The 20,588-nt window shown below is 46.1% G+C and overlaps 1 protein-coding gene across 1 annotated transcript; it reads left to right on the top strand.

Annotated features, from left to right (window-relative positions):
* Positions 1-508: 508 nt before the first annotated feature.
* On the top strand, positions 509-19,896 carry Fbp1 (fructose-bisphosphatase 1). The gene is made up of 7 exons (XM_028862075.2): positions 509-905; positions 10,587-10,749; positions 12,436-12,528; positions 14,556-14,696; positions 15,620-15,757; positions 17,559-17,678; positions 19,463-19,896. Exons 1-7 carry the CDS (start codon positions 736-738, stop codon positions 19,652-19,654), a joined length of 1,017 nt encoding a protein of 338 aa, XP_028717908.1. The 5' UTR covers positions 509-735; the 3' UTR covers positions 19,655-19,896.
* Positions 19,897-20,588: the final 692 nt, after the last annotated feature.

Below are 20,588 nucleotides of genomic sequence, written 5' to 3' on the forward strand. Positions count from 1 at the left end.
TTCCGTAACTGTTCTGCAAATCAGTCTGTGACTCCCGTGACAGCTAGAACAGGAGCAGTTCAGGAAGCTGGCTGTGGAGGTGCCTGCAATTGTTTCCCCTGCAGAACACACTCAACAATTCTCCAACTTTAGAAACTTCGAGGAGGCCACAATTAAGGATTCAGACCGGATGAAGGATAGGGGAATCTCCTTCTCAGGAGGTGAGTCAGAGAGACAGGTGACAGGGTGCAGAGAGGTGATCAGAGCGGTTGGTAGGCACTGAACAAGCCAGCTTGGCCCCCTCCAGTTGTGCAGGGAAAGTAACTGAATTAGTTACTCAACCCCGCTGGATTTGCTTTGTATTTTTACTCTTTTGCAGGTTATTGCGGGGATCGAAGGCAATCACCATGCAGGTAGTCCAGAGGAATGCTGCACAACGCAGGTCGGGCCTTGGGGCAACAGAGGAGGAAGTGGCAATGTCTGCGTGGCATCTAGGGGAGGGTTCATGGAACGGAGGGAGGGGGAGGTTAGGAGGATCTTGGCCCGTGAGCAGAACAGTCAGTTGGGTGGAGGCAGGGAGTAAGGAGGTGTTTCCTGGGACAGGGGGCGGAGACCTGACGACTATAAGCTCCCGGAGGACTCAAGTTCATTGAGCTTCTGCAGACACTGGGCGGCCTTCAGTACTCCCGCTGTGACCATCACCTGTGGACCCTACCTGCCAGCACCTGCAGCCGGCACTTGTATCAGGCCCCAGCAATGACGGACCAGGCGTCCTTCGACACGGATATCGACACCCTGACCCGCTTCGTCATGGAGGAGGGCAGGAAGGCTCGGGGCACCGGCGAGTTGACCCAGCTGCTGAACTCCCTCTGCACCGCCATCAAAGCCATCTCGTCTGCGGTGCGCAAGGCGGGCATCGCACAGCTGTGAGTTAGACCTCTGGTGGCTGTGTCTGGTCTATTAGAGCGCCGACGTGTCCTCCTCTCTGGACCCCCTACTGGTAGCCAGTGTGCCCTTTTGACACCTGAGATTCCTGAGATCTCCTGCTGCACACAGCCTCCATTCTCCTTCCTGGTGATGGAGCAGGCACCCTGGGAGGGCTGTCTTACAGGTGCACAACTGCTCTAGCCCTCCTCGGGTCTCAACTCTCCTTGCTGCTCTTCCCAGCCTCGTGGTAAAAGTGGGTGACTTACCAGCTGCCCACCTGCCAGCACCGGCACCTTCCTGCCCATTTCTCTTTTAACCCCTGTTACTCTCTTTGGAATTTCGGCCCAAGTTCAATTTCTAATCCAATATCATCCTCAACCTAGACTAGTTTCGTTAAGCATCTGGGAAGAAGCAGATGTCCAGCGAAGTCTGGCTGTCCACATGGTGCCCTGGGCGCTCCCTCTTTCTGGGGCTAGCTGCAGAGACTCACCTTGTGAGCAACAAACCCTCTCCCTATTTACATTAATGCCATGAGCAGATCCTGCCCAATTAGTGAAGAACTCAAAGACAGGGCAGAAGTAGTAGATTGCTTTTTTTTTTTTTTTTTTTTTTTTTTGGTTTTTCGAGACAGGGTTTCTCTGTGTAGCTTTGCGCCTGTCCTGGAACTCACTCTGTAGACCAGGCTGGCCTCGAACTCACAGAGATCTGCCTGACTCTGCCTCCCGAGTGCTGGGATTAAAGGCGTGTGCCACCACTGCCCAGCAGTAGATTGCTTTTGATGGAGCCAAGGAATGGATCTCCTTCTTCTGAACCATTTGGGGACCTTGATATGCTGACCCTCCTTCAGGGGCAATTGGGGAGGATTTGAGATTCTGCCTTTCCAATAAGTTTCCTTGCAGTGGGTGATTATTATTATTATTTTATTATTTTTTGGCTTTTTGAGACAGGGTCTCACTTATATAGCTCTCACTATTCTGAAATTTACTATGTGTCGACAGGCTGACTTTGATCCCACAGAGATCTGCCTGCCTCTGCCTCCTGAGTGCTGGGATTAAAGGTGTGCACCACCACACTTGGCATGGTGGGTGATTTTAATGCTCTGATCTATAGTTCATACTGTAGGTAGTAGGAAGTGAAGGAACATGGAGTCTCAGAGACACCTTCTGTTTTAAAACTATAAACTCTTTTTTACTTTGTTCCAGTCTGAGCACATGTTTGGTATCTAACTGGTCCACATACAACTGAATGGAACCTGGGTTTTCAGATTACCTGTATACTTCCTTAATATTTCTCATACATATGAACAATGCAGAAATGCTATGTGAGGTTTGTTGCTAACTTGAGCATATAATCCTTTGAAATGCATTTTTAAATTCTCCTCCAACAATACGACATGGGTTATTTATTTCTTTATGCATTTATTTCTCAAAACCTCCGTTTCTACTGTGTGTTTTGGTTGAGATAATTCTTAAGAACAAAGCATCTGGCCACACTTACGTTCAGATGCCAAGCAGGGCTAGGCCTTGCTAGAGAAAGCTAGGAACTGCTATGTTAGAGGTGAGGACTCCTTCACTATTTTGTTTTTGACCCTAAGGAGTCTTTCAGCAAGCACACACAGGTAAAGTCCCACTTCATAGTAAATCTACAGTGCACAGATTTAACTCTCTGAGGACCTGGGGGCTTTGTAAGAGACAGCAGTTGGTGTTTTTTACATTATTTTAAAATGCACCAGTACTTGTCACAATTCCAGAGAGACCTAGAAACCCTAAATCTGCTGTGAGATACTCTACTTTTTAACTAACCTCAGATAATGAGAGTGGGTTTTAGTAGAAGGTGCTAGTTTTGGCACAGAAGAGAATGTGTATTAATAGACTAGACAATCGTGACATCAGTTTTGAAAATATTATCACAGATTTCTTAAAGATTTGTACCCATTGACAAAAACACCAAGCCATTCAAAAGATATGAAGGAAAAAGAGGCCCCCCTCACCCCTGACCCATGCCAAATCCTCAGGGTACCCACTGCTAACTGTTGTTGATTATTTTCTCAGAGGTTACTTTATGCTAAAGTAAATGTCTACATGAACATGCATTTACACATTCCTATGTAGCTAGAAAACAAAATGGGACTGTATTTGCCATGTTTTTCTCCAATATATAATGAACAGTCTCTGCCATCAGGGTGTGACATCCTCCATCTTCTTTTAAACTGCTGCATGGTGTTTCACTGAGCAGACATCTCATGAGTAATGAAACCCTTCTGCAGTTTTGTGGCATTTAAGTCCTCACTACTCTGGTTATTACAGTGGTACAATAGGTGTTGATGATGATTACATGGGTAGCTGATGGGAAGAAGTTGAATTCTTGTGGGACAGGGAGCATGTGACTATTAACTGTATGACATGCAGTGGAACTACTAGCAGACAGACATGATCTCGACAGGCCTCCAAATGACCACTAGCAGCCAGATATGATCTTGACAGGCCTCCAAATTATATTCATTTGGTCTTTGAAGTGTTGAATGAAGAGCCTTCAAAGAGCTTATTAATCCTACCAATTGACCCTAGAAGAGCATGCACCCAAAGGGATGGGGTGGTTGCAGATCTTGCAAGAACCTCATCTGGACTGGTTTACAAAGCTCAGCCTGATGTCTCACAGGGAGTCAGAAGAGTTGTAATTACGGATCATGTTGCTACCCTATCTCAGTCAACCTTAAAGTTGCCACTGTTGCCATTTCCATGGTTCCTAACATGATATCTTGAGGCAGCATCTCATATAGCCCAGGTCAGGTTCTGGGGAAGGGAAGGCTAGAGGTATGGAGTTAGAAGAGAAAGCATGGAAAATGGGTGGAAAAGATGAAGGAGTGACCAGAGCTATAGTAGCAGAGAAGGCAGAAGAAGAACCTGGCAAAGGTAAAGTATGGATTGAATTTGAAAGGCAAAGAGGGTTGTTCTCAAAGAGCTGGTTCTAGCAAATAAGAGTAGAATCATTCTAGCAAATAAGAGTAGAATACAAAACTCCAAAATGGAATTCCAAGGAGGACTTGACTTCTAGAGGCTGGGGAGCAGTGAGGGAATGTGGAATTTTGGAAGCCTTATCTTAGGCTATTGCAGAAACATACAGTCATATTCTGAGGGCATCTATGCCACTGGACTTGACACATTGGCCCTGAGAATGTCACAACTGGGTTTAGAAGAGCAGGGAAATGTGGAACCAAAGAGCCCATTTCAGAGAGAAGGAGCTGGGCTTAGATTCCTGGGCTGACATTTAATTAACGTGATATGGATGAGTGGTGAAGCATGTGTGAGTCTCAGTTTCCCCTCTTGTAAGATAGGAACAACTGTTCTTCAACCTTAGAGTGTTGTGTGAAGATGAAGGAGCTTACTAATCACATATTGATATCATGACTGCTTTCCTGAAGACTTTTATTTATTTCTTTTGTAAACTGTTTTCTTTGTGCTTTGCCTTCATTCTATTTTGCAGCCACCCATATGCATATCAGCTGGAATATATTCTAGGCTACAACATCTGGAAAAGTGTGTGTGTGTAGGTCAGGGCCAAACCTTTGCTGCTGTTTCTCAAAGGGTATCTACCTTGTTTGTTGAGACAAGGTTTCTCATTGTCCTGGAGTTCACTTACTGACTAGGCTAGGCAGGCTGGTCGGTGAGCTCCTGGGATCGGCCTGTCTCTGCCTCCCCAGCACTGAAATTACAATTGTGTGCTGCCATGATCTGTTTTTAATGCTTTTTTTGTTTGTTTGTGTTTTTCGAGACAGGGTTTCTCTGTGTAGCTTTGCGCCTTTCCTGGATCTCGCTCTGTAGTCCAGGCTGGCCTCGAACTCACAGAGATCCACCTGCTTCTGCCTCCCGAGTGCTGGGATTAAAGGTGTGCACCACCACCGCCCGGCATGATCTGTTTTTAAAACCCTGGTTCTGGGGATTGAGTTCACAAGGGCAAACTCATCACAAACGGAGCCATCTCCCCAGTTCTCCAGAAATGTTTCTTTTTTATATATGAGATCTTCCTTGTTTGATGGAGGAAAACAATAAAGAAATTCAGCTTTAAGTCTAGAATTGTGGGATAACTAATATGTGCTTACACTTGTCTTCACATTTGCAGAATTTGTGGCACAAAATTACTTAGAACAGTACCAGATTCTCTTTTGTTTCTTGGCTTATCTGCACCACTTGACTTGAGTGCATTGCAAATCTCATTCCAGGGCAGATTCAGAGCTGGCCTCATACCCTGACATCTGTCCATCTGCAACCTGCATGAACAAAAGCCAGGGTTGGGGTTTGTGACCCTGAAAAGAGCTTGATTGGCACCTCTTCCATGGATTTCTGAACTAACCCTTGGATTTTCCCTCTGGGTGAATGGTTGGTCATTTACCACAAGATGAATCAATAACAGGGTGGAGGCGGAGTTACCCAGGACTTCAGTGATAAGACTTAAATCATAATCTACCTCCCTTGTCCTTGGTTAGATGTTCTGACAACTAGTATGGTCCTCCTACATGCTGCCAAAGGTGCTGCTGCTCACAGCTCTGCTGTAGACTCTGGGAGAAGGGAAATGGCCTGTCAATCAGGAAGTCAAGGATGTCATTTTAGGGAGTCAGACATGCCAAGGGACATGTCTCTAGACCAGGTGTGTCACACTCCCTGTTTCTGGCTAAGTCCATCAGGTTGAGCTTAGCCAGGGAGTTTGGACAGATCAGCAGGGACCACATACTTGGTAGGAGGAACATACAGAATTTGAATGTAGGTCTTTGTGCTGCAGACTTCTTGCTAGGACCTCTCTTTGCTTCTCAGCACGAGCATGCTGATGTTGAAAGAACTAGGGGGAGGCGTAAGATGATAATATTTCTTGAATGTCTGTCTATACAAGGGCATCATTTAGAGCCTTTGACCCTTACAACTCATTCTTCACCCTCCCCACACACTATGAAGCTGATCGTCTGTGTTCCCATGTTATTTATAGTTGAAGAATCAGAGGCCGGGGTATGAAGTGCCTTGCACAGGGCTGCTAAGTATGTAGTAGAGCTGGGATTAGAATCCTGGTGATCTGGAGTTCCAGCCTGTGGCTTTGACTGTCACCTCTTTTGTTCTTCTGACAAGCTGGTGGGAGGGAAAAACCACTGTCCTTGCCTACACAAGTTTGTGCAGGAGGTACACATTAGTTTTTTTCTTTTTTAAAAAACACTTTACTTATTTGTTGTGTGTGTGTCTATGTGTGTGTATGCATGCATACTATGGTATGTATGTGGAGGTTGGAAGACAGTTTGCTGGAGTCAGTTCTCTCCTTCCACTATGTGGGTCTTGGGGACTGATGGTCAGAGTTGGCAGCAAACACCTTTGCCCACTGAGCCATCTCCTCAGCCCACAGGGTGCACTTTGATGGAGGAGTATGCTCATGTACAGCGGCTTTGTGGTGGGTTAGGGCCCGCTCAGATGGCAGAATTCATCCATTCAAAACATGTTTATGGAGCACTTGCTGCACATTGGTTTTACTCCTGAAGCTAAGGATTTGAGCTGAAGGGAATATTCTTTTGTTTATGCTCAAGAACTGTAAATTCTCAGTTGTGTAAGGTCAGTTCCTTTAGCAAATGCCATTGTTGTGTGATATTTGCTTGTGCTCCTACCACCACGACAGTGTTATTGCCTGGCAAAATCCACTCTCCTGAGCCCAGTGTCTACCTTCAAGTCACATTACTGTGTTTCCTTGTGGTGTGTCTTAGTACCTGGGCTTAACGGGGGGAGCCCTCACACTTCATGTCCTAGAGACACTGTACAGCGAATAATCTTTGAGTTTGGAGGTTTCTGGAAAGGACTGTCCTTCTGGAAGAGGCAGGCCCTCACCTGGGGCAAAGAAGGGTTCTAAGGCAAGATGGAGGAGCAGTGTCACCCAGTGGCTGCCACATGAAGATGAATGGGGGTCCTGCCTTGAGCGAGACTGGTACCTCAGTGCAGGAATAAGGACGGTCTCCATACTGCTCAACCTGTGGATTGTTATCTGGCCCACAGGGCTCTCAGCATGGACAGGCAGCAAACCTCTGTGACCCTTAGCTTCCTGAATGCTGGCTTCTCTGTGACCCTAGGGTCAAGCTCTCTCAAGATCCTGGAGCGTGTACACTACAGGCTTGACTTATCGAGTCACCTCTGCGGATAGCACCGAAAACACTCATAGCCCAGGACAAGATGATGCCAGGCCTCATGTTATTTATGGTTTGGTCAAGTGTTGAAGATGAATGCTCAGAAAAGTCAGCTGAGTGGATCAGGGGCTCTCTTTTATTGCATCTCAGGAACTTCCTGGATCCAGGCATTATGGAGAAAGGCCCCACAAGTTTTAAAAAGATACTTCTTTAGATGTTTACACAGCACGAAGCCTCTTACTTCTGGAAATGCAGAAAAGCAGACTATTTCCTCGGAGGTGTTTGTACCTTTGCTTTGCAGTTATAGCTGACTGGTTCAGGGTTCTTCAGGTATTTTGGGTTTCTTCTCTTTCTTAAAAAATAAAACAACGACAGAAAACAAAACAACAAAAACAAAACAAAATAAAACAACCAACCGAACACTAAATTCCAAGCAGTTTGAAGACTGGCATTGAGTGCTTTCTTGATCATCCAAATTAATTCCCCACCCTGCTACCTGACTTCTGGCCCTCCCTGACTATCACACTCACTTGGAAACAGCCATTTTCTTGCTTGTTTTTCCTCACTGCAATATTAAGCCCCCCGAGGCAAGGGGCCTGGTCTGTCCTGCTCAGCACTGCAGCCCTGGCTGAGGAGGTCCCCAGAAAGTTATTTGTAGATTTTATGAAGGCTTAGTTTTTTAAGTAAAAGGCACTGGGGTACAGGAGTAGGTGGGACTGGGATCCATAGAAAGGAGGTCCATCCTTCCCACAAGTTGTGGTTTGCTGTGGTGTAGCATGAATCTTAGCAAGTCTTATTAATTCAACAAACCCGGGGCCAGTTATTGGGGTCAATGCTGGTAGATCAGAGAGACGGAACAAGCCACAGCTACCTCACCTCGCTGGATCCTCAGCTGGCCTTGTTTCCTCAGACTGGAGGCCTCTGAGTCCTCATCCGGAATGGGTCTCAGCTGAATTACTGCTCAAAAGCCTGAATGCTTAACCAGCCAAATGCTTAACCAGCCAAATGTTTAACCAGGCCAAATGCTTCTGGTTTCTGGTCCTCAGGCCTTATATACCTTTCTGCTTTCTACCACCACTTCCTGGGATTAAAGGCTTGCTTTCTGGGATTAAAGGCATGATGAGTCACCATGCCTGGCTGTATCCTTGAACACATGGATCTCTGCCTCTGGAATGCTAGGATTAAAGGCATGTGCTACCACTGCCTATCCTTTATGTTTAATATTGTGGCTGTTCTGTCTTTGACCCCAGATAAGTTTATTAGCATGCACAATATTTGGGGGAACACAATACCACACTGTGGTGTGAATTTCAAGGGATCTTGTGCTGGGAACCTAGTCTCCAGTGTGCTGGTGGTGTTGAGAAGTGACAGTGTCTTTATGGGGTTGGGGCCAGTGGGAGGTGGCATGCTGCCCCTCCCCCTCACACTGGCTTCCTGTCTCACCTGTGGTCTGTCCTTCATCCAGCCACTCTAACTAGCCGTGGGTGCCAACCACCACTGAGGTGATGCAGATAAAAGGGTTGTTGCTACAGCCAGTGCTGTGCTTGTGCCTTCCAGCTCCCTCATTGAAGCAGCTCAGTATTACTTCAGGTTCTTCATCATAGTGTGGCAGACTATGGCACAGTGTCAGTCTGCAGGGCCCCAACCCTCTGCTTGGGGCTCTTCTTTCCTCGGCCCCCACGTCTCAGGGTCCTCAGAACGGTTCCTATCAATCTGTGTCCCCATTTTCCAGGTTAGAAGGGAGTAACTGTCGTTCATGCTGACAAATAAGCCAAGCAGGCCTTCTGCTTGGTGCCCAGACTGTGCTGAGCTCTGTGTGGAAGATACCATTCCCTCTGTGCACATGCGAGAGGAGAGGGAGGCTCAGAAACTAGGGATTCACAGAGCTGAGGTCTGCACGGGGACTGTGGTTGGTATCCTGTATGCTTCTGTCCTCACTTGTCAGCACTGCTCCCCTTCTGAGTCAACGGTGGCTACAATGATGGCAGCTTCAAGCTAGAGGGAGGAAAACTGTCACCATGGGGCCGGTGAAGGAGAAGCACCAGGGATGGTGATCCCTACCAAGAGTCGAGACACCAGTGTGGACTTCACAGTTGACTTCAGAGAGAGGCGGTGTAGAAAGAGGAACAAAGACAGCAGACTGCCAGTCTACATGCTGCTTGGTCTCAGTGAAGAAGGAGGGGCAAGGCAGAAAAGAAGAGGTGGAGGGGCCAGAGGGCAGGGTGCTGTTTTCCAGGCCAGAAGGGGTGACAACAACAGTGGCTGATGCTGACAAATGAGCCAACCAGGCCCTTGCTTGGTCATTTCTAGACTGGGCTGTGATTTGCCCAGCCATACAGAAGCAAGTTAGGTTTCAAGGGAGAAATATGTTTTCAACAGCTGAAGCAAGGGGCTGGGGCTGCAGCTAGTGGGTCCAGTGTTTGTGCAGCATGCACAAAGCCCTGGGTTGGATCCTCAGCTCCTAAGGTTTGGGTGTGGAGGTGGAGGCAGGAGGAGGATCAGTTCAGTTATGTAGAGAGTTCAAGGCCAGCTGGGATACTTGAGATGTCTAAAAGAGAAACACAAAACAGAACAACAGCAAAACAGTTGACACACTCAGTCACTGAAGTACTGATAACTAGTTCTCAGGAAATACAATAGACATCTCAGGGTACCATTGTGCCCCTACCCACTTCCAGCTCTGTAACTTAACCCTCACATCCTCTCTTCATCATTTGCCTCCTTCCTGTGTCTTTCTTCAATCTGTATCAGTGACAACCTGCCTTCTCCTCATTCAAACACAGCCAGGCTGCATTTTGGATGAGCCTCTTGGATTCTGGGAATTCTGCAATGATTGATTGCAGGTAGCTCACAAAGAAAGAAAGAACTCAAGCTTCTCAATTCTTCCTCTCTGGAGGACTGATGTCATGCAGGGGCTGAGGATCATAAGAGCAGACCCTGTTGGGAGTTAGAGGGTCACTGCCATCCACTCTGCCTGCCTGTGTAGTTTGACGTCCAAGGGTGTTGGCATTCAATCTTTCTTCTCTGTAAAATGAAGTGTGAAACATTTATTGCTGCTTTTCTTTCAGGATGATTTCTGTTACAAGTCAAAGCATCCCCGGGGTTAGCTCACACACCAGGCTCACTCCAACCCAAGCTTTCTTGCTTGTTTTTAACCGATGCACTGAACTTCTACATGTGGGGGTAAACATTGGTTCTTGCACAAAACAAGTGGCATAAAAACCACCCATTATTATGTGTAAATCATAGACACAGTAATAAACACACAATGTGAAAACAGGGTAGTGCTCTGTTCATGGGGGAGGAGGAGAGATTGTTTTAAAAGGTTTAATAGGGTCACTACAATGATTGGGAAACATGAATCTGACCAGAGATGTGTGATCTCAGGACCGGAACAGGGCCCCTCTGCCAGCCCTTCCAGGCAAGGCCACCCTGGCATGCTGGTTTTCTTTTTTAGATCCGCTCATGCTTGCCCTCAGTGAGGTTCTGGTGGCCTTGGCTTATTTTCTGTGTTTTTTTTTTTCCCCTCTAGGTATGGCATTGCTGGCTCAACCAATGTGACAGGGGACCAAGTGAAGAAGCTGGATGTCCTTTCCAATGACCTGGTTATCAATATGCTGAAGTCGTCCTTTTCTGCCTGTGTTCTTGTGTCTGAAGAGGATAAACACGCCATCATAATAGAGCCTGAGAAGAGGGTGGGTCTGTGTCTGCACTGTTGAAGGCTTGCATGTAGCTATTTCCCTTCTTGGCTGCATGCAAGATTTCATTCACTTCTCCAAGCTAGATTTCTAGGGATTTCCCAAGCTCCTTCTATTCAGTCCTCCTGTCATCCTAAACCTCTGAACTCTGTCCCAGAGGCTCCATTGATCCTGTTCTTCCCATTTCTCCAGGGTGTGTCTCCATTCCTGAGTGGTCACTGCTGTGTTTAGGTATCTTCAAAGCCTGGCTTCTGCTAATTGCCTTTTCGATATGACCAATTCCCAGCCTTCATGATAGACCCACTGCCAAGCTGAATTGGCTCCACATTCCAGTGCCAGTTCAGGCGATGGGATTCCCTGGAGGTCAGATTGCTTTGTGAAGGCAGAGAACAAGAGACAGTCTGTGTGACCCAGCATCTAGCTCCAGCCTGGCATGCTGTAAAGCTCAATGACAGACATCTGGGGGATGTGGAATAACCACTGAAGAAATGTTCAACATTGCAGAGAGGCTCGGGGATTTCGGACATGACATGCTATAGGAGAGAGTTTGTTGAGCTCTTATGAGACAGTGGCAGCTAGTAAAGCAAACCTGAGACTAGAAGCAGTTATACTTACTGTCTTTCCTGGATGAAGGTGAGTTGGGGGCATGGAAGAGTAGCATTGGGAAAGAAAATCAGAAGCTGATTAAACATTCAGCTTGTGCTGACCTTAGGAAGGGGCAGCAGCCAGCTTAGAGTGACGTGCTCGACAGCCCTTGTAGCAGATCGCCACATGTCTCAGAAGTCCCCATCTTTTCTGCAGTGTTGGCCAGTGTTCCAGCACCCCCCCCCCACCCCCGTGACATGCCATCACAGTGGCTGCAGTCTTATTTTCCAGTCTGCAGTTTCCTGCATCCACAGGAATGAATTGTTAAATCAAGCAGTCAAGGAGTCCCCTGAATCTGGTGCAGAACATTAAACATTCTCTCCACCCCCACATCTAAAGAAGCTAATTGGAGATGGAAAATTCCCAGTGATGAGCTGGTAAGCTGGCTCCCCAGAAAAATTTCTCCAATTTGTTGTACTTAAAAAGCTCAAGGGTGTAAATGTTCAAAGGCTGGACTGTACACTTGGAGTCCCTGACAGAGCTTGGAAAAGCCTGTCCAATGAGCTTGTGAACTGGAGCTGGCCAGCCCAAGCATGCCACTGATGTTTTGCTCCCACCACAACACAGGGCCATTTCTCTTAGGAGTCATATCAGGGATATTGTTGAGAAATCTGTGCACTACAATTTCATGTAGCACCTATCAAACTGAGTGACAAATGTCTTACAGACATAAGTGCTCAGGACATCTTCCCTTCCCCTAAGGCATTATTTCTTTGCCTTACAAGAAAGAGAAACAAATGACTGCTTTTGTTTTTCTTTTTTCCTTTGGCTGCCAGGACACTCCCAAACCAAAATTATGATTCAGTTATACCAGTGATGTAGGAAGTTGTGATTTAATTATCTGTGTTTTACCACTTATATACTTTCTACTCTAAATGATATTTTCTCTGCCTAACATTTAACTGTCTGTCTGTCCATCCATCTTCTCATCACCTTCACTGACAGAATATAAACAAATAAGACTTTATTTCCCACCTTGTCCTTTAGCGTTCATTCAGTGTGTACTTACCTTGTTTGCATTTTGTTTTCTTTGCCCAGGGTAAATATGTTGTCTGTTTTGATCCCCTCGATGGCTCATCCAACATTGACTGCCTTGTGTCAATTGGAACCATTTTTGGCATTTACAGAAAGGTAAGTGTAGTGTACAAAGCCACTGGATTTGATCAGAAAATGAATGTGGAACAGAAAGCTGGGAGCTTGAATAGATTCACGGCAAGGTCTCATTGCCCTGCACATTCTGTGCATGAAAGATCCACAAAACTGCTAAGATACAGTAATAAAATACTGGTGGAAGAAGAGACCATTTCACTCTTTCAGCCATATCTCTCTTTTACAAAGAAACTGAGATTTAAAAAATGTCAAGACAGATACAGTGACAACCTCCCCAAACCAGCCCAACCTGCTTTGTTTTTTTCTTTAAGCCAAAAATCTTTTTTTAAAAAAAGTTATTTTCATACAATAAAGAAAACAAAACCAAACAAATGTTTCCCATGAGATGATTCATCTCTCTTTAGTCTAGTCTTCCTCTAGAAATTGGCAGCATCCTTAAAAACACATTTGGTTTCCATAACTAAGGATGGGATTTTAAAAAGAATGGTTATTTGCCCTTGTGAGGGAAAAGCTTTATGAATGATCCTGCCCATTCTGCTTGATTTTCCCCTCCACCACCTCAGTTGATGGAAACTACTGTGTGCTCCTTATGGGGCGACATGGAATGATACAACCTAATGCTTGTGACACTTGTGGCCTCTGAGGGAGGAGAAGAAAGACAATGCTCAGCAAGTGCTGGCTGTGCCCAGTGCTCTGCACTTGACAATCCCAGGCAGCTGTGAGGGCGTAAGCTATACTTCCAGGGCAAAGGTGTTCATTGCTCTGACTTTTCAGGAGAAAATGCAATCAGGAAGGGTTAGGGTTGGCTGGGGGAGGAACTTCTGATCCAGAGATTCTTTTGAGTATGTGAACATCGCAGAGAAGTGGTCAAATTCCTCATTTCAAGGGCACAGAAGAGTATAAGGGTGTTGGATGACACCATTCAGGGGTGGCATGAATGCGTGGTGCTAGGCATGGTGAATCTATGCAGGACTCTCCTAGGTGGACAGCTGTTTCTGTGAAGCCTTAGGGCAAGGGAGGAGAGATAATTAGAGGCCTGTGTCCCATCTTTGTGTCACTGGCTTCCAGGGACACAGGTTACTGTTAAGATAATCCTGGCAAGCAATCCAAACCGACAAAGGATGTTCATTTTCTTTTAGTGACACGTGGACCAAATTTGGCATTTAGGGAAACCAATTAAAAATTTTTTTTTTCTTTTTCTCACCAACTGTCCAGCCTCTAGTAGCCCTCATTCCCTCTCAGGTTCTGTGATGCCAGCTTTAAAATGTGCGTCTTACTCTGGGTCGTGGGGGAGAAACGTCAGCAGCATCTGGCCTGTCCTTTAATGACTCCAGAGAGAGGCCACAAACTATATTTCTGAGAATTTCTTTGATGTGGGAGTAACTGACCACACTGCTCAGCGAGTGTGTGTTTCTATTGACTGATGGAAGCACACAGAATCGATTTTCCCCTGAGACATTCAGCCCTGCAGCCCTGCGCTAATCTGTTTAAATAACGATGGAAGAAGCAGGTGAAGACAGAGGCCTATAATCAGGTTTCATTAGTGGAGCTGGCGAGAAGGCGTGCTGCTTTTTGGAAGTGATAATGGAGACATGAGGGAATATTACATTAGGAAGATGTGAAGGGGATGTTGATTGGAAAGAAGAATCCTGATGCAGGAAGCTGGGCTGTGGTAGTGATGCAATCAGAATGCTACTGTTGTGCAAAGGGAGGCAACCTCGGGGATGCTGCTCGCTTTCCTTAGCAGTGGTTCTCAACCTGTAGGTCAAGACCCTTTTGTGGGTTGAGTATTGGATATCCTGCATATCAGATGTTTACATTAGGATTCATAACTGTAGCAAAATTACAGTTATGTAGGAACAGTGAAAGTAATTTTACAGTTGGGTGGTCACCATGACATGAGGAACTGTGTTAAAGGGTCATGGCATTAGGAAGGTTGAGAATCACAGCATTAGAGATATGCTGCCATGCATCCAGTTGATGGCTGGACTGGAGAAAAGGACCACAAACCAAAATGAATATATGTTTTGTTTTCTCTTTTGCTCTAGAAATCTACTAATGAGCCTTCTGAGAAGGATGCCCTGCAGTCGGGCCGGGACCTGGTGGCAGCTGGCTATGCTCTCTACGGCAGCGCCACCATGCTGGTCCTTGCCATGGATTGTGGTGTCAACTGCTTCATGCTGGACCCGGTGAGACATCTGTGAGGTTGGGTATTTGACTGGTAGCTTTGACCTTGTGCATGGTGTGTGTGTGTGTGTGTGTGTGTGTGTGTGTGTGTGTGTGTGTGTGTGTCCCAAGTATGTGGTGCCCTCGGAGGTCAGAAGAAGATGTTGAATCTCCTGGAGCTGGAGTTGCAGGTGGTTGGGAGCCATTCAACATTGGTGCTACAAATCTATCCTGAGTCCTCTGGGAGAGCAGCAGTGCTGAACCATCTCTCCAGCCCTTCTTTCTTTCCTTCCTTCCTTCTTTCTTTCTTTTTTCTTTCCTTCCTTCCTCCTCTCTTTCTCTCTTTTGTTTTTCACAAACAACAACAAAACACACACACACACACACACACACACACACACACACACACACACACACGGTACAAAGCACAGCATGGTGTCCTCTGTGAGGGGCAGTTCACTCTTGAAAGGACTGTGGGAGTGTGTATGGGGTGTGGCAAATCTGCTGTAAATCAGAACATTGGCTACCTTTGATCCTTAACACAACTGCACTTTCACCTCCCTGGGAGCACGGGCACTTAATAAATAAACTAAGACTGGAGTGGAGGGTGAGAGCACAAGTCAAAAGTCTCTGCATGAGGCCTCAGGGGAAAATAAGACAGGTTCAGAGCAAAGTTTCTGAAAGCAGTGATGTTTGCTGAAGTATCATCTTAACTCCTCATCCTCCTGCCTCAGCCTGTCTAGTATTGGGGTTAGAGTTGTGCCCTCTCATGTCTGGCCTTGTAAGCTTTCTTTCTTGTTTTATGGAAATCACTGGCACCCTGGCACCTTGGCACCCTCCATCCTTCTCACCACTAGAGACTTTGGCTGCAGTCACTGCGCTGAGATGAGGTGTGGTCACAATCCATGCTCTGTTCATCTGTCTACCTTTCTCCCTTGTTTTAAAGGCCATTGGAGAATTCATAATGGTGGATAAGGATGTGAAGATCAAGAAGAAAGGTAACATCTACAGCATTAATGAGGGCTACGCCAAGGACTTTGACCCTGCCATCGCGGAGTATGTCCAAAGGAAAAAGTTCCCTCCAGTGAGTGAGTAGGCAGGTGGGACTGGTGTGGTGTTCCTCTTTGGGAGGAATGTCCTTGAGAGGAAAAGGGACACTTGGCATTGAGAAAGGCCTGGACTTCATCTGGGACTCTTGCTTTATGAGTAAATCTACTGATGTAAATTATCCTGGAGATGAAAGGAGAGAGAGGTGGAGACCATAGAACATAGGTGTTGGGGCTGGAGTGCTTGCTTGGGGACACCAAAATTGGAACATTATTTAGTCTTTATCTCCAAGCATAACCTAGACAATAAAGTCAACCAGACGAGCTCTTTTACGACAATAAAGCATTTGTGTTTCTGGGGCCCCTGGACCCCAAGCACCTACCACATGGGGTTTGTGCCTTCAGGCTTATGTTCTTGATGACTTTCTGCCTGTTGTATGGATGGTCGGTGGCTGGCAGGAGAGATGCTCAATGGCAAACTGCGTGCTGCACAAGTGTGAGGACTGGAGCCTGGTCCCCAGGTCCAGCTCACAGTGGGCCTGCTTGCCGTACCAGTACAGGGAGGCAGAGAAAGGATGGCCTGAGCAAGCAGGCAGCTGGGACAGCCAAATCAGAAGCTCTGGGTTCACGTGAAAGACTGGGTCTCAATATATAAGGTGGAGAGTGATGGAAGAAGACACCAGGCACCAACCTCTAGCTTCCACATACACATACATTCCTACAAACCCATGCACATACAAACGTGTACATAACTGCATGCATACCATCACACAGACACAGACACACAGACACACAGACACAGACACACACACACACACACACACACACACACACACACACACACACGATGGACAGTGTCTACTTTAGTATCTCACTACAGAGGTTACTAGTTAGTGAATATGAAGAAGAAAAATGGCTGACTGCCCAGGGGGCTCTATAGGGGTGTTTGATTTTGCCTTACCATTGCTGCCTCTTCCTGAGGATGAAGCCCACATATTAACATGGCAATCGGGGTCCTCAAAGCTGGCCCCAGGCTTTCTTGATAGCATGATTTTCCCTCCTTTCCCATACACAACCCCTAAACACATGCATGCTGGCATGCCCCGTGGCAACAGCACTTACCTCTATGCTGTTAAGCCCTTGCTTGTACCAAGTCCTCTCCCACAAAACATATAACTTTGCATATGCTTAGTTCTTTAGTTTGACAAAATCTTTGTCAAACTTCAAGTTAAATTTTTTCATATTGCATGTTCCAACCTCATAGCCAGAACCAATCACACTCCCTTGAGACTATTGCTGGAAGGTGGACTGCTGGAGATATTCAGGAGGTCATGTGCCCACGACTTCCCTTCTTCTTCCCTGGAATGGGGTTGTCTTAGGGTTTACTATTGCTGTGAAGACACACCACCATCATGGCAACTCTTACAAAGAAAATATTTAATTGAGGGGGCTTTCTTACAGTTCAGAGTTCAGTCCATCATGGTGGGGAGCATGCAGGCAGTGACACACTTCCAATAGAAGGTGCCACCCAAATTAAAGGTGTGCCCTCCAGCCTCAAGGTCTGGATTAAAGGAATGTGCCATCCAGCCTCCTCATATAAGACCACATTTCCTCCAACAAGGGCATACTTCCTAATAGTGCCATTCCCTATGAGCTTATGGGGGCCAAATACATTTAAAGTACCACAGGGATTTTCATTTCAAGTCTTAGCTCAGCTCCAAGTGAGCATTTTGTAAGATACTTGGTAAATGACTATGGAATGGAATAAACATCAGGGACACTAATACTACGCCCTTTATCTTCCATAGCTCTAATTTTTTGCTGCTCTTAACCTTGTAGGATAATTCAGCTCCCTATGGTGCCCGATATGTGGGGTCCATGGTGGCTGATGTTCACCGAACTCTGGTGTATGGAGGGATCTTTTTATATCCTGCCAACAAGAAAAGCCCCAGTGGAAAGGTATGTATATCCCCAAAGAAGTGAGCAAGAAGCAGCGGGTTTTGTTTCCAGCCTGGAGATATGATTTCCTTAGGTAGAAAGGTCATAGAGCTGATGAACTCTCCTGTGGTTGCTAAAATGTCTGTGACAGTCTCTAGATTTGAGGCAAGGCCCGGACTGTATCAACTAAATGTGAAAATGTCTCATGAGGGCCCTTCCAAAGCTATGGCAAAAGAGAATTAATGGAACTCCAACAGGGGACTAAAAGCACTCAGAGCTTCCAGGGGGCATGGGTTTGGCTTGCACAGAATGGGTTCCATTCATAGAGAGAAATGAAATAGCCCTGTCTCATTACCAAGATAGCAAATCAAATATGCATTGCAGAGAGGGGTCTGCTTTGATGGCTCCCAAAAGGCATAAAATAGGATGTAGCTAATGAGCTTGGCATTCGCTACTTGGAAAGCGATGTTGTCTGATGAGGGACAAGGCTGTGGGGAAACCCAGAGCTTCCAGGTGGATTTTTCCACTGACTACACTGACCATGTTATGGCCAGCTCTCCAGCAAGTCACAGGGCTGGTGTGCCTTCCACTGCTGGCTAGGGGGCATCCTTTGCGTCTTCATGCAAGGCGACAAAATGTTTCCTTGTCAGATATTCTGTCCTCTTCCCCACCTCTTTTGTTTTTTTGTGACAGTCTCATGTGAGTCAGGCTGTGTAGCCAAAGGTGACTTTGAACTCCTGATCCTCCTTCATCCATCTTCCTAAGGCTGGGGTGTGTGAACCACCATGCTGGGTTTACATAGTACTACAATCAAATTCAAGGTTCTGTGTATGCTAGATAAGCACTCTTAGCAACTGAGCTACACCTCCAGCACCTCTGTTTTATATGAAAGAAGAAATAGGAGGAACAGTGCCCTTAAGATGTCAGGAACTGAGATTGTGGGTCTGATGGGTCTGTTCACGGCTCATGGTGTCTGCTTCACTGAAAGCATTTTTTCTTTGTTCTTTTAGCACACCTGTCTTGCTGTAACAGTCCAGAAGTATTTAGCCAACTTGCTTTATTGCACTTTTCTCAAGTGATTCACTTTCTTTTCTTTGACAGAAATGTGGAGGTGCTTCCCCTTTTTCAAGTTTTCAAGTCTGGCCCTGATTCCCATATGGAAACAGAGTCAGGAAATACTAGCACAGTCTGTCTGCTCTACAGGCCAACTGCATGAAAATGTGCTCAATAAAAAAATTAATATTCACAAGCAAACATCAAGATATATGGCAGACAAAATCCCAACCCTAGAGCATTAGGAGGCTTTCAAGAGGAATGTACAGGGCTGTGGACAATAGTGCACTGTTTGGAGGAGCCAGTCTGCCTTCCAGATGTCTGCAGCCAGACACCACTGTGGATTTTTAAAAATGCCTTTAAAACAGACAGAGCTCCATCCAACACACACGGAATCACTCATTAGGTCCAGTCTCTGGCTGTAAAGAGTTGGGAACTGTTAGTACTGCCAAAATGTCACTCTGTCCCAAATCCAGGTGGTCTGCCTTATGTTTGCATCAGGTGGCTGGCTAGCTCTGGCTCCATGAATGGTTTTATTCAACCAAACAGCTAATGGTTTTGTCTCAGATGCATTGTGGGAGCACTGAGGGAACTTTGCTAATTGAGAAGGAGAGAGGGAGAGAGAGGGAGAGAGTATCAGTTACTATGGAAACTTCCACCAGCTCTGCAGAGCTTTACAACAGAACGAAGTCCCCCACCCTGATGGTAACACCTTCTAGCTGAAGGCCTTGGTCTCTGGTCTTGTTTTCCAGCTGAGGCTGCTGTATGAGTGCAATCCTATGGCTTTTGTCATGGAGAAGGCAGGAGGACTTGCTACCACAGGAAAGGAAGCTATATTAGACATCATTCCTACTGACATCCACCAGAAGGCACCAGTCATCATGGGGTCTCCTGAAGATGTACAGGAATTCCTGGAGATCTACAAGAAGCATGCGGCCAAGTGAAGGCTGGCTTTGCCCTTGCCTCAAAGCAGAGCCTTTTATCTGGACTTGCAACCTCAAGTGGCACCACCCCATTCTGACTGTGTGTTGTATATTCCTAGACAACAGACCTAACAGTGTGGGTAGTTTCACAGCTCAATGCTTTGCAATGCCCAGGACTGCCTCACCCACATGCCATAATGCCATTGTAATAGGCAATATGTATTTTGAGCAGGAGAAGGAGAAATAAACACATTCTTCCTTTATATTTTTTGCACTTTGTGTCAACAGAATATTAGACAAATCATCTAATCTCTACAACAGCTGCATAAGTGTAATGCTATGTTGAGTTCATTTTATCCATGATGAAATGGAGAACTGAGGGTTGATGAAATCTGGTGAAGGTCTCCAGCCAGTGGGTGGTAGGCAGGACTGGGAGATGAACCCAGGCATCCTAGTCACTAAACCCAGTTAATGTCACTTCTTATATGTGCAGTCCTGTTCAGTTTTGGCTGTCTCTGCCCTTCTAGAAATAAATGAATATCTGGCTTCTCAGCCTCCTGCAGGTACCTATAATGACCCAAGATAAAATGACAGTTTATGTTACTATTCAATGGTATTTTTCCTGCAAGAATGGCATTGAACAACAAAGTTGTATAATTTCTAGGGAGGGTCTAGTTGTCATAATGAAAATGATTGACCATATGAGCTAAATTTATGGAAGTAAGCTGTGTGCCAAGCAGATATTTTTTGGGTCACGGGGCTTTCCTGAGAGGACCTGCCACAGCTGGTCGTATGCAGATGGAGCACAATGAGAAATACACCCGTTTGGCACACAGTCTATTCTGCACATGGTTCATCCCTTTCTGGATCAGAAGTTCAAGATCATGGTAAGTTATACCAGGTGTTAGGAATTCTGTCTGTCTGTCTGTCTGTCTGTCTCTCTCTCTGTGTGTGT

Source organism: Peromyscus leucopus, chromosome 5 (genome assembly GCF_004664715.2).
Source record: "Peromyscus leucopus breed LL Stock chromosome 5, UCI_PerLeu_2.1, whole genome shotgun sequence".
Taxonomy (NCBI): Eukaryota; Metazoa; Chordata; class Mammalia; order Rodentia; family Cricetidae; genus Peromyscus; species Peromyscus leucopus.

Excerpts from the sequence above, each read along its gene's own strand:
- Fbp1 (XM_028862075.2), top strand. The coding sequence starts at position 736 with ATGACGGACCAGGCGTCCTTCGACACGGATATCGACACCCTGACCCGC. Across the intron at positions 10,750-12,435 it reads TAATAGAGCCTGAGAAGAGG|GGTAAATATGTTGTCTGTTT; the intron begins GTGGGTCTGTGT and ends TTCTTTGCCCAG. Across the intron at positions 15,758-17,558 it reads AAAGGAAAAAGTTCCCTCCA|GATAATTCAGCTCCCTATGG; the intron begins GTGAGTGAGTAG and ends TTAACCTTGTAG.